At 35.6% G+C, this 12196-nt stretch overlaps 1 protein-coding gene across 1 annotated transcript; it reads right to left on the minus strand.

Moving 5' to 3' along the window:
- Positions 1-123: 123 nt before the first annotated feature.
- Positions 124-10219, minus strand: LOC119984490 (fatty acid amide hydrolase). The gene is made up of 21 exons (XM_038828475.1): positions 10014-10219; positions 9809-9913; positions 8576-8685; positions 8400-8460; positions 7867-8057; positions 7664-7793; positions 7496-7573; positions 7256-7403; positions 6868-6980; positions 6709-6784; positions 6080-6151; positions 5204-5255; positions 4566-4646; positions 4390-4473; positions 4145-4248; positions 3965-4057; positions 2855-2923; positions 2396-2460; positions 1276-1337; positions 444-539; positions 124-361 (listed from the first exon to the last, which is right to left on the minus strand). Exons 2-21 carry the CDS (start codon positions 9885-9887, stop codon positions 299-301), a joined length of 1827 nt encoding a protein of 608 aa, XP_038684403.1. The 5' UTR covers positions 9888-9913; positions 10014-10219; the 3' UTR covers positions 124-298.
- Between the last annotated feature and the right edge of the window lie 1977 nt (positions 10220-12196).

The following is a 12196-nucleotide window of genomic DNA, read 5'->3' on the forward strand; positions in this document are numbered from 1 at the left end:
TGAGCACAATAATGTCATTATTTGCCTCCTTATGACAAATGCATGTTTATGAATAGGAAAATTTCTGCAGTTTCGTGGAGTGAATTAAAATGGGGCAAGAGCAATGAGAAATTTCAAGTGGGAGATCAGAGAGATTTGTTCTTCTTATTATGACAAATGGAGAATCTTTCAGAATTGGTTGCCTTCCTGAACTTTGAGTTTCAAATAAAAACATTGATTTGGCGACAAATTTAGGTGAAATGGCTATAATGCCCAACCATGCAGAGTGGCCTGAGGCCTGAGGGCAGAAGCAGCATTTTCAGTTCATCTTCAAAACATCATAAAATGATGCAGGCTTCTTCTTAGGCTTTCCACAGAGATCCTGAAAGCATTAAAATTAGAAACTATTGGTGTTAATATAGAGTTCATAGCATTTTGCCCTTTTGAAGAAGAGGAGTTTGTACCTCTACTGCAGAAGCCAAACGCAAAATGGTAGCTTCAGCCCATGGACGACCAAGTAATTGCAGTCCTATTGGTAGCCCTTGTTTATCATATCCAATCTGCCGGTTGAATTCGTTAGCCAAACCCCAAATGTGAAACTGATATCAACTAATTTAGCGAACACAATAAAAATGTCGTAAAACACAGCGAAGTCGCTTGTTTCATGGTGGAGTTTTTTGTCAGAAATTTAGAACATCTAATGAAGGACATTCTCACGTATATGGAAATGCAGGAGCAAAGAGATGCTCTAAAATTGAATATAAAAGTAAGATGCCCTTTCTGGCTTTGGTTATGCAGGAGTTGCAAACATTAATAACTTCTGCAGCATTTTGTCATCTAAAAAGTATCAAAGTAATTGAGTATTTACCTTTGATCTCTATCACACAGGTAGTCCTAAAGAAATACAAGGAATGAACTCATGAAGTTTCCATAGCAGAAAGTAAAATCAAAGGTCCTGTGTTGATCATTTGCAACAAAATCTGACTTCATTTTTTTTACTTTGTTCAAAAAATTCTAACTCTGCTTCAGAGGATTCATCCTACTTCAAATGTCCTTGTTCCTCTAGCACTTCCTAAGTAAAGTAATTGACTAAATTAAGAAAAACGACCCTAACAAGTAACATCTTATGATGCTTCTTCTGAAGGAACGAACCCCTTTGCTTAATTTTTTTGCATCCAGAATAGAAAATAAAGGTGGCCTTGATTTCTTTTTCCTTTTTTTCCTCCTTTTTAACAACACTTACTCCTATGGAATATTTCATACCATGCATTCTGTTGAAAGCTATAAATTACTCACAGGAACAGAAATGGCAGGGAGACCAAGAAGATTTGCTGCAATGATAAATCGCATCAGATAACCTGAAACAAAGAGCCTCGTGCATCAATACTTAGTTAGATGACAAAAGACGCAATACCAAACATACAGGGGTGGCAAGACTTCTGTTGTAAACTAAGGAAAACATCAAGCAGGAGGTTATCCCAAGGAAAAATCATGTAGGAGCCAGGAGGTTAACTCATAGTTTTTTTGAAATACATTCATGTTCCTAACAATCACACTTTATAACACCACAAGTTGATGCCAACTTCTTCATGACAGAAAATAATCTGATTAGAGAACCACAAGTTGATGCCAACTTCTTCATGACAGAAAATAATCTGATTAGAGAACCACAAGTTGATGCCAACTTCTTCATGACAGAACATAAGGTTACTGAGTATTTGATCCATGCCCAGAATATCACTGATGAAATCCTTTTCATGTTACCTTGTGGAAATTCTATATTCATACGTCTAAAGTAAGAATAGCACTGCTACTGTTGATCAGAAACATGTCATTCAGTTTCAATTGGTGCTACTCCTACCTTAGATTTAATAATCTCATTTCTAATCCTATCCTCCCTCATGTGGCCACATATCCAACGAAGTATTTACATTTCTACTACATGCATTTGTTGGAAATTTTCAAGTCAAAAAATAATCTGATTATCGAATTCATCATAAGGTTTCAAAAATAAATTCAAAAGTTATCTCAGTTGGTCACTGCTTATGTGCTAAGCTTGCATATTCAAAAAAGACAAAAGAAAAAGAGAAATAAGGAATCTCAGGAATGCATTACGCATGGGGTACTGCTTATTTGAACGAGTTGTGAGGAAGACTACTCAAACACCTACCTGCTCCTGTCCTACTAGAGAATATTTTCAATTCAGCACTTATAATTAGTCACTCACTAATGTTAGTCACATCATAAGCGCTTAAGGTTCATATTAATTACATAATTTCTATGACTCATCTGCATTCCAAATTGTTAACACATATTGGCAATCCTTTGTAGAACTACAATATCTTAATTGAATGATCAAGAACTTACAAGGACAATAAGCAACTACAGTAATTAATTTAATAAAAGAGCTACACACCTGTAACTTTCATGTCTGTCTCCCCAAATTTAAGAGCACTGGGAGGTATAACAGGTGCCGTCATGCTGCAATGCATTGGGATAACAATCAATGGAATATGAACTAACAGATTGTAGGTAACAGCCACTAATTTCTGTTTCCAACAATTAAGGATTAGAAGAAATAATACACTAAAAAAAATTAAAAACAGAAAATCAGAAGTGAAATAGATAAAAGTCCTCCATAAATCAATCTGTAAAAAAATCTAAGTAAAGAGTAATCAAATATGTCAATCCAATCCTTTAAGATCCAATTCTACTGATACAGTTTAAATTTTCTACTAAAATATGTAGACATTAATTATGATATACTCAATTACATTTCAGATAATATGGCTAATTCAGACATGAACTGAAGTTACAGCAGATCATGGGGAAATCATTAAAAAAACTGCATATCTGCTAACAGTTGTTTACATACCCAGTAGTCGGGGTCACTATGATGTCAACCTTCTTGAAAATCTCCATGTGATGGTACATTATTCTTCGCCTGGAATAAGTCAAATGAAAGAAAATGGTAAAAAGTATCCCGGATAGTTTTAAAGTAGAAGAGTATTGTAAAACTTAATAGAGTGAATTGTGTGCGTTCAACGCTCCGTGTGATATTCAGAATTGAGCCAACACAGGCAAAAAGTCTTCGAGGGTGTGGAAACTCTAGTTCATGTTATTAATGCACAACATCCACTTTTTAGATGAATGTCAGTTTTTTGATGCACTAGATATGATCTCTGGTAGATAAAACTTTGTCCTCTACTCGGTTGCCAACTTGCCACCCCCTAGGTGCCAGTTTAACAAATTCCTTGTTCTCTTTAAAAAATTGCTAGCACAGGGAAGAAAATAACAGAAAAAAAGTTATGTAGGTTTGAGAAAGAAAGCACACCATTGTTTATTGCAAACTAGTTTTCCTAAAATCTATTCTAGAAGTAAGAGTAACATAAAGTTTAAGGTAAAGGTAAACAAATCAACTCCTTTGCATAAGGCTCGCACGGCGGACACAGAATTGAGGAACGGCAAAATGCACCTAGCCTTACCACTGGATTAACAAGGAGGCTGTTTGTGGGATTTGAATCCATGACCTATTAGTGGTTATGGGACAAAATTACCACCGGGCCATGGGATTGTAACCAGAGAGAGTATTATATCTTTCATAAAATAAGTTGTACGTGTCCTTGGGTCTGTTGAAATATTCATAATTGTCCCACCACGGGCAGGAAATCCTATGACTATTACTACCCTACAATTCCAATGCTGTTTCTAATTAGAGTTATTATTACCATGTTAGCTGTTGTGTTTAGCTAGCCAGATGGAAAAGAAGCCATGTGTTCTCCCTACACCTTGTAAACCTGTTCCGCAAACTATAAATTCACTTAGCTCCATTGAAGAATAACCACACACAAAACTACTTCAATTCTTGTCCAACACCCAACTATAGTATGCATGAATCGCAATTAATGAATCAGTATTTTTGTTTTAAACTAACATTCAGGAAGACCAAAAAAGAAATTTATGAATTTCATGAATACTCTCTCACCTAAGACGCTGGGCAGCAACATAGTCCGATCCAGTGAAGGATTGAAAGAGGGCAAGACTTGTACGTGTATCATGAGTTAATCTCACTCTTTTTCTACAAGAGTAACAGAGAGAAAAACATCTTCAATAAAAATATCAATCTATAAGTTTGCCTTTCAATGGGTAAAGAAAGATCATATACCCATCCTCGCAGTCAGGGTTTAATGAACATTGTGTTTCAGATCCAATCGATACAAGATGAGCAGTGCGCATCTCATGCAGCTCGGGTATAACAATTTCTACCACCTTTAACCACATTAAGAGAAAATTGCAGGTTATATGTATTGAATGAGTAAGGTTGATGTAGTTCTTTCAAATCATATCAGTAGAATAAATTCTTGAACAATAACCAAGCACTTTATGGCTTTATTCTACTGATGGACTTACCTCACACCCATGGGTTTTTGACAAAAGGTTAAGGGCATCCTCACACTTATCAGAGATTTCAGGTGAGTGAACATCATTAAACCACTGCAGGGAAATAATCAGTTACATGAAACTATTATTTAATTCCCTAAGTGTTGAATACAGTCCACTTTAAGTAAAAGACAGAGAATGATCACCGCTGTATATTTTCCGAGCCGCAGTGATCCCAAACCATCTGCAGTGTCAGGTGATGGCAAAATTGGCAAACACGGGGGAGACTACAAGACAAGCATTAAAATTATCAGAGAGATGATCTATTGCAGGGAAAGAGATGCCTACTAGATATTCACAGCTAACCAGTTAGAATTTCTACCTCCTCGAATTGCTAAAAATATGTAAATGTATAAGAGGAGAAAAATCTACTAAAATCGAAATTATATGCTCAGATCTATAAAGTGGTTCCACACCAAAAATGGTGTTAGTAATTATCCTAGGGCTAATACTTAAACTGCAGCAAAATTGAACTAAAGATTAGTCAAAAAAAATTGATGAAGATTTGCATGAGTCAAATCATGCATGATATAATATGATGTGGACAAATCACCATGTACTCTATAGCTAAATAAATTAACTTCTGAACAAACTGATTTGTAGTCAATGAGGCATGTAATTAAATTCAGCCACATCTCAATAGTTCATTTATAACACCGGTGCGCAAGCTTCTATTTCTTTTTCTGTCTTTTCTTCCATAAATAAACTTCATCAACTCTGTGAATTGTTAATCAGTGAAAATACTCTGTGCAATGTTTGGCAACTGATAAGATGTAGTTCTTACAGGTCTCAAAGCAATTCTATCAGCAGGAGATGAACCCAGTATTGCAGCATACCTGATAAACCATCACAACAATCAACAAGAATCATCAAATTCAGTTGCATCACAACAATCAACAAGAACCATCAAATTTCAGTTGCATCGCAACAATCAAAAGTAATATCAAATTCAGTTCTGCAATCTCAAGCATCCACTGTTGACCAACATCCAAAATTAAGAACTTAGCAATACTCTCAAATGGTTAAGGCTGCTAAAAGTGAGGTTTTCTGGATTCAATCACATAAATGAACCACATGTCAACAAGCAGTTTCCATTTCAAGATAACAAGGGATTTACATTAGAAACTTTGGAAATAGCATTTGGAACTTAGAATGTAACGGTAGAATTTGCAATAAAAAAATGACGCTGCATAAACATTCAGATGATATTTCCACCTTTTTCCATGGGGGAAGGGTGTGTTGTTGCCTTGTTGGTCACAAACGCAGCTCAGTAATGAAGAATTGACAAAGTTATCAATCAATTATTTCTCACTTTGAAAAATGTATGGAAAAGGAGAAAAACTACAGAAGAAGTTAACCTGCCACTGGTTACACATCAATTGCCTATCAATGGAGATTAGAAGTAAAACCACTTTCAATTAAATCTAAGGTCATCATCTTATCATTTCATTTTTTTTTTCAGTCAATATCTTATCATTTCTAAATTTGAAAGACGTGGACAAAGAAAGGAAAACTATTCATGAAGTTATACTTCCACCAGAAACAAAATGTCAAATTTCCTATTGCCTAAGGGTTCAAATTAAACTTCTAAAGTTCAATAGAGACTGAAAATTTATTTCAAAAAAAGAACAAAACCAGTTCAACAGCAAGAGGTGCTTACACAAGCATGGCATCCTCCACTGATGATGCAATTGGCCCAATAATTTCTACAGTACCAGAACCACACAAGGACCTGCAGAGGTGAAATTGTTATCACAATAAAAATAGTAAGGCCAATGGAGAATGCTAGATCATACGTATTTATCATGTAGAGGATGGAACTTGACAATCACACATGTCAGTAATTGAAAATTGCATGTATTATAGCCTAAGGGATAGCTCAACCCTTAAAAACAATCAGAAGAGTTCTGGAGATGAACTTTTCCCCTTTTTCCATTGACTTATAATAACAATACTTGCAGTAACAAAATCATCAAATAATTGGTTGTCATATTCTACAGAACAACCCGTCAACCCGTCATACAGTATCTGTCATGGCTACCACATGATTTAAAGAGAACCTGTGATCAATACCGAACTTAACAAAGTGCAACTATAAGGAGAATACATTTCCCTCACAAATTCACAGGATAACACCTTCAATAAATGCAACAGGTTGATTTTTCAAAAACCTGACCTACCCTGAAAATTATATTGTTAATTATCAAGATGTTACAAGAATGCTTAACATAAGAAGAACAGAATATCTACCAGAAATTGTCAATATGGAACCTACGATTAAATAATTACCCTTCCATACTCGTCCGTCCATGTGTTGTTTTCAGGCCCACAACACCACAAAGAGAAGAAGGGATACGAACAGAACCTGTGTTGCCATTAAATAGCACAAAGTATTAGCATATAATACGCACCAATCAAGACTTACAGTAGCATAGAAATTTAAAGAACCTCCTCCATCTGTTCCCAAGGCAGCAGAGCATAATCCAGAAGCTACAATTGCCGCAGGGCCAGAAGAAGAACCCCCTGTATACCTTTCGTGTGCATGCGGGTTTCTTGTTGTTCTACGCATCAATGTAAAAAGTTATATAGTCATTAGGACATGAACTGGATTTTCTTAGGATCACACTAATCATCTGATCAAGGTAAGGTTCACAAAAAAAGAAAGACTAATATTCTTGAAGAATCTTACGGAACATCTAAATGTTAACAATAATGTCCATTACATACATCAAAGTTTAAATGTCAACTACAATGTTCATAGCTATTATATAGATTCTTCATGCCCACAAATTTAAACCTACTTGAGAACATAAATGATTTTAAGATACTAACTGACCCGTAATTTGAATTGTTTCCAGTGGTACCCATGCCCAATTCATGCATATTTGCCTTCCCTATGAGAATCACACCACAGCTGCGCAATCTAGAAACACAGACTGCATCTTTTTTCACAGAGCGAACCTCATGCATCCATATTGTTGCACCTGTCATTATTATATGATAAGCTCGTCTTACCACTACTGCGAAAGAAAATTTAAATGAAGCTTTATTAATAGAAAAGGTAAAGTTTTGTTACCCTTTGATGGATGAGGATAGCAATCTATATCATCTTTGATTGCCATAAAGATTCCATCCAAGATGGAAATTGGATTTCCTACATAACCAACGCCAAAAGGTCTCTCAAGATAAAAATGGACTTAACTGCAATTAATCCATACATACATCTCATCTTATTCAGAATTACCTTCCTCAAACCTCCGTGTAGAAGCTGCAGCTTGCTTCCTTACTTCCTCAGCATTGAAGGAAATCAATAACGGACAAGGGGGACTTTTATTGTTATACTCCTCGACCACTGAGATGATGCGCTCAACAACCTATAAGCTAAAAGTGAGACTCATCCCTTGTGATTTATACAAACAAAAAGGACTCCTAGTGGTTAATCACTACCGCAGATGGTGTTACAATCCTAGAACGATAAGCATATGCATAATCACGAATCTTCCAGTACTTGAATGTTGAAGCCAAATCCCCCTCCAAACAGCTGGCAGGATCATAATGAGGTAGGCACTTCAAGGCTGACTCGACTCTGTCTTCAGGTTTCCCATCTTCGTCAACAGCAATAACACCATGTTCTGGCTCTATATTCACATTTTGCTCATCGTCAGCTTTTTGAATGAAAGACCATGACAAAGTAATGGAAACTCAAGCAACATTTTCGAAAATGGTAACCATTTAAATTCTCAAAACTATCCATCACTTCAATGTCTATAAAATTACAAGGATGTAAACAAAAAAAAAGCCCCTCTAAATGTTTGAAAATGGCTTCTTTCATAAAGCTATCATAAGCTTTTTATCATTGATGGCATGGCAAAACAATGAGTTGAAAAATAGCCATTAGTCATCGTTGCCCGAATGATAAGCTGAAGAGTCAACTCATGAATCCAAAGAAACAAAAGAAAGCCATAGACATAAGAACAAACCTTGAGGAGGGAATTCAGGTTTAAACATAGGTCCCTCTGGTATCTCGGTATACTGCAAGGTCTATTAAATTACAGTGCACATATATCCATTCAGTCTCTTAAAATTACCACCATCAAACAAAAAGCAGAAAACTGGAAAGTGAATTGAAACAACAGAATTTGCAGAAAAAACATACCTCAACCATCTTATTCTGCTTCTTCAAATGAGATATGATCAAAGAACCAATGAAAGGCGCTTCGATTATCTTAATGAATAACTTGAACAGAAATCCTGTCAAATGAGGAGCTGCAATTTCCACGAACAAGTCAAAAGCAACCATCAACATCGTCCCTCCTCGCAAAAACTCTCACATTGTCAATCTAGTAAATAAATTCTTCATCATCAAGCCTTTATCCCAAAAATTTGGGGTCAGTTGCATAATTCATGAGAAAAACAACGGGAATCCAACACATGTATTCATTTCCGACATTCATTTCTATCTAAGATCATACTTTCACCAACTTCTATTGAATCCATATCCTTTCTTACTACTTCAAGTCATGTCCTTTTAGATCTTCTTCTCTACTTCCTACTCTCTCTTATACAAATTTTCTTGATTCTTCTCACTGCCGCCCTGCTATCTCTACAAGTCTACATTGTATATGTCTATACCATCTTAAACAATTTTCTCGCAACTTATCTCCAATTGAAGCTACTCTCATCTTAGATCTAATAATCTCTTTTTTTTATCTAATCTTCATTCGTGAGGCCACACATCCAACGAAACATTCGCATTTTTGCTACATGCATTTTTTTAGCTATGTTCTCTTAATAGTCCAACACTCACTTAGAGCCATACATCACCGGGATCGTATAGCTGACTTATAGAGTTTTCCCTTCAACCTTAAAGGAACCCTTTGGTCGCAGAAAACCCTGGATGCACTCATCCACCCATTTTTAATCCTATTAACTACATCCACTAATGTCTCCGTCATTTTGAAAAATCAAGCCCAAGATATTTTAAAACCTTACTTTTTGTTATATCTCTCCCATCTAATTCAATTGTTTGCTCGTTCTCTTGTTTGTTATTAGTAAACCTAAATTTCATATATTTTGCATACTGCATTCAAATCATTTAAACTCTAAAACTTGCATCCATATCTCGAGCTTTGAGTTGACTCTTAATATTATCTCATCCACTATAATTGTATCATCCAGAAACAACATACAACAAGGTACGTCGCATTGGATATGTCATGTGAGTTCATCTATCACTATAATAAATAGGAACAAGGTCAGTGCCGACCCCTGTGCAAATCTATTGTGATGAGTTATCCTATTAGTCCTAACACTAACTACTCATCATAAATAAATGCAAAATTCAAAAACACAAACATGTTCATATGTTCAAGAGTGTAAAGAAGTGGACCTTGAATCACTTCAGGCTCGTATTTGACGGCGGACAAGTCAATGCTGTTGGCCGGCAACATTACACGCTTCTTCCCCATTCTTTCCACACAAATTCGAATTCAAACTGCATACGAATCACAGAAGAGAAACAGAAAAGTTCAAGAGAGAACATAAACACGAACAGACACTTAATCAAACACCGGACATGGTAATTTGCTCTCAACCTTCCTTTGTTCACCGAGTAAATCAATTCTGGCTAAATCTTACACCTGTATACAGTGTGGAAGAAAGTGAAGAAATAATGGAGGATCGGAATCAAAGTCTCCGATACATCGAGGTTTTCATCGTTGAATAAAAGAAGATGAAGACGCTTTGTTGAGCGACTTTGACTTCTTCCTTATTTGAATTGACGAATGAAAGGTAAGTAGTTGAAAGCAACCACCAAATTTGGTTTACGTTTAAGCATAAGACAAAAGCTCATCCAAAATAATGTATTTTTAAAAAAAAAAATTAGTTTTATTCGGATATATGTTGGTGTTTTCCAATGTTAGTTCGATATTTGTTCTCCAATTCCATAATTCCTCTTTTAGTATTTATAAATTATTATACTATTAAGGTGATGCTAGGCGTAAAATTTGTTACTATAAAATGAAGTTTATAAAATAAAAATAAAAAGTAGTAGTGATAAAGAGTTTCTCATGTCTCTCCAAATATCAAATAAATGATAGTGAGGCCCACTTGGGAGGTTGTTAGGTCTTATGTATTTATGATCATAGATATGAATATCATCACGGATTGAGGGGGAACTAGTTAACCTATTCACTTTGTGAACCGTCAGATGTTTCTCTCTATATCTGACGATTCCCCCTAAGACCACCTGTTTGTACACACTCTCTCCAAATCAAACACAACACTCATCCTGAGTATTTTTAGGTTTCTCAGTTTCTCTCTTATGGTTGTACTCTCTCTCTCTCGAAAATCAAACACATAGATCACTGAAGCTTTTGATTTTGAGTATTTTTAGGTTTCTATCTTCTGGTTGTAGTCTCTCCAAAATCAAACACATAGATGTTGAAAACTAATCAAAGAGATATACAAAAGAGAGAGGGGAAGTCAGACAGCCGTTTGATTTTATTATTATAATCTAACGGCTCAGATTACGTACAGGACAATAGTCCGGTACCTTAGGTACCGGACCGCCCCTCGATCCTGGATTTAGTGTCGACTTCCTTATCATTGTGCTACAAACTTTCATACTTATAAATAACACCAAAACTTGTACAATTTCCACCTACATCTAGGGGTGTAAAAAACCAAACCAAACCGTAATTCAAACCGTAAACCAAACCAAAAAAAATCATTTGGTCCGGTTTTTCGGTTTATGGTCCGGTTTCGGGTTAGAAAATGCAGGTTATTTGGTTTTCGGTTTACGGTCCGGTCTCAACAATTATAATTCGGTTTCAAACCGAAAACCGAATAGTAATTTATGTTTAATAATATTTTTATAGTTTTATATAAATAAAACAATATATACAAATTAATGTTTTTAATTGCCAAGGACTCAATGAGTGAAGGATTAGTGGAACTTCAAGAATGTATGTTTGAGAATTGTGATTTACCAATTTGCATTTGAACATGTTGATTTCTAGTTTCCACAGTTTGCAATTGAAACAAATACATAATGTAGGTTTACAGGTTCAGAGATAAGAAATTCATATATACAAATAATTATCCGGTTTAAACCGGTAAAACCGAAAACCAAACCGAAATTTTCGGTTCGGTTTAAAACGGTTTGTACATATTAAACGGTTTGGTCCGGTTTATAAAAACAACAAACCGAAAATATTCGGTTTCGTGGTTTCCGGTTCCAAACCGAACCGTTAAACCGAACTTCCACCCCTACCTACATCTATCGTAGCATCCCAGTTGGACATTAGAGTTAGGGGAGTTTAGTTTGTGAATCCAATCTTTTTTTTTTTTTTTGAGACGGAGGAGAGAGATTTGAACGTTGATCGTTAGGGTGATACACGTGATCCTTACTATAGGGACAATTACGAATTTTACACTTCCCACTCCAATTAATAGACTCGGGTGTAATCCAACCGTTATTATCTGCATGTTTGGTAGGGCTGCTCCACAAGAGGAGCCACCCTGCCAAACAACTGAAATTCGTCAACGGATCCATTGGCCAGAAAGAGCTCCCATAGGGAGCTTCTTTCACAGCGGAGGCAGGGATGCTACCTTCTTATTTTTTTAAAATTTTTATATGTGGGCCCCATGTTATAATTATTCTTTTGACTTTTATATAATATAATGTGAGCCCACAACTTTAATAATATGTATTTAATACATTATTTAATTTTATAAATAATTTTTTGAGAAACAGTAAATATTTTGTCAATAAATT

Source organism: Tripterygium wilfordii, chromosome 18 (assembly GCF_013401445.1).
Source record: "Tripterygium wilfordii isolate XIE 37 chromosome 18, ASM1340144v1, whole genome shotgun sequence".
Lineage (NCBI taxonomy): Eukaryota > Viridiplantae > Streptophyta > Magnoliopsida > Celastrales > Celastraceae > Tripterygium > Tripterygium wilfordii.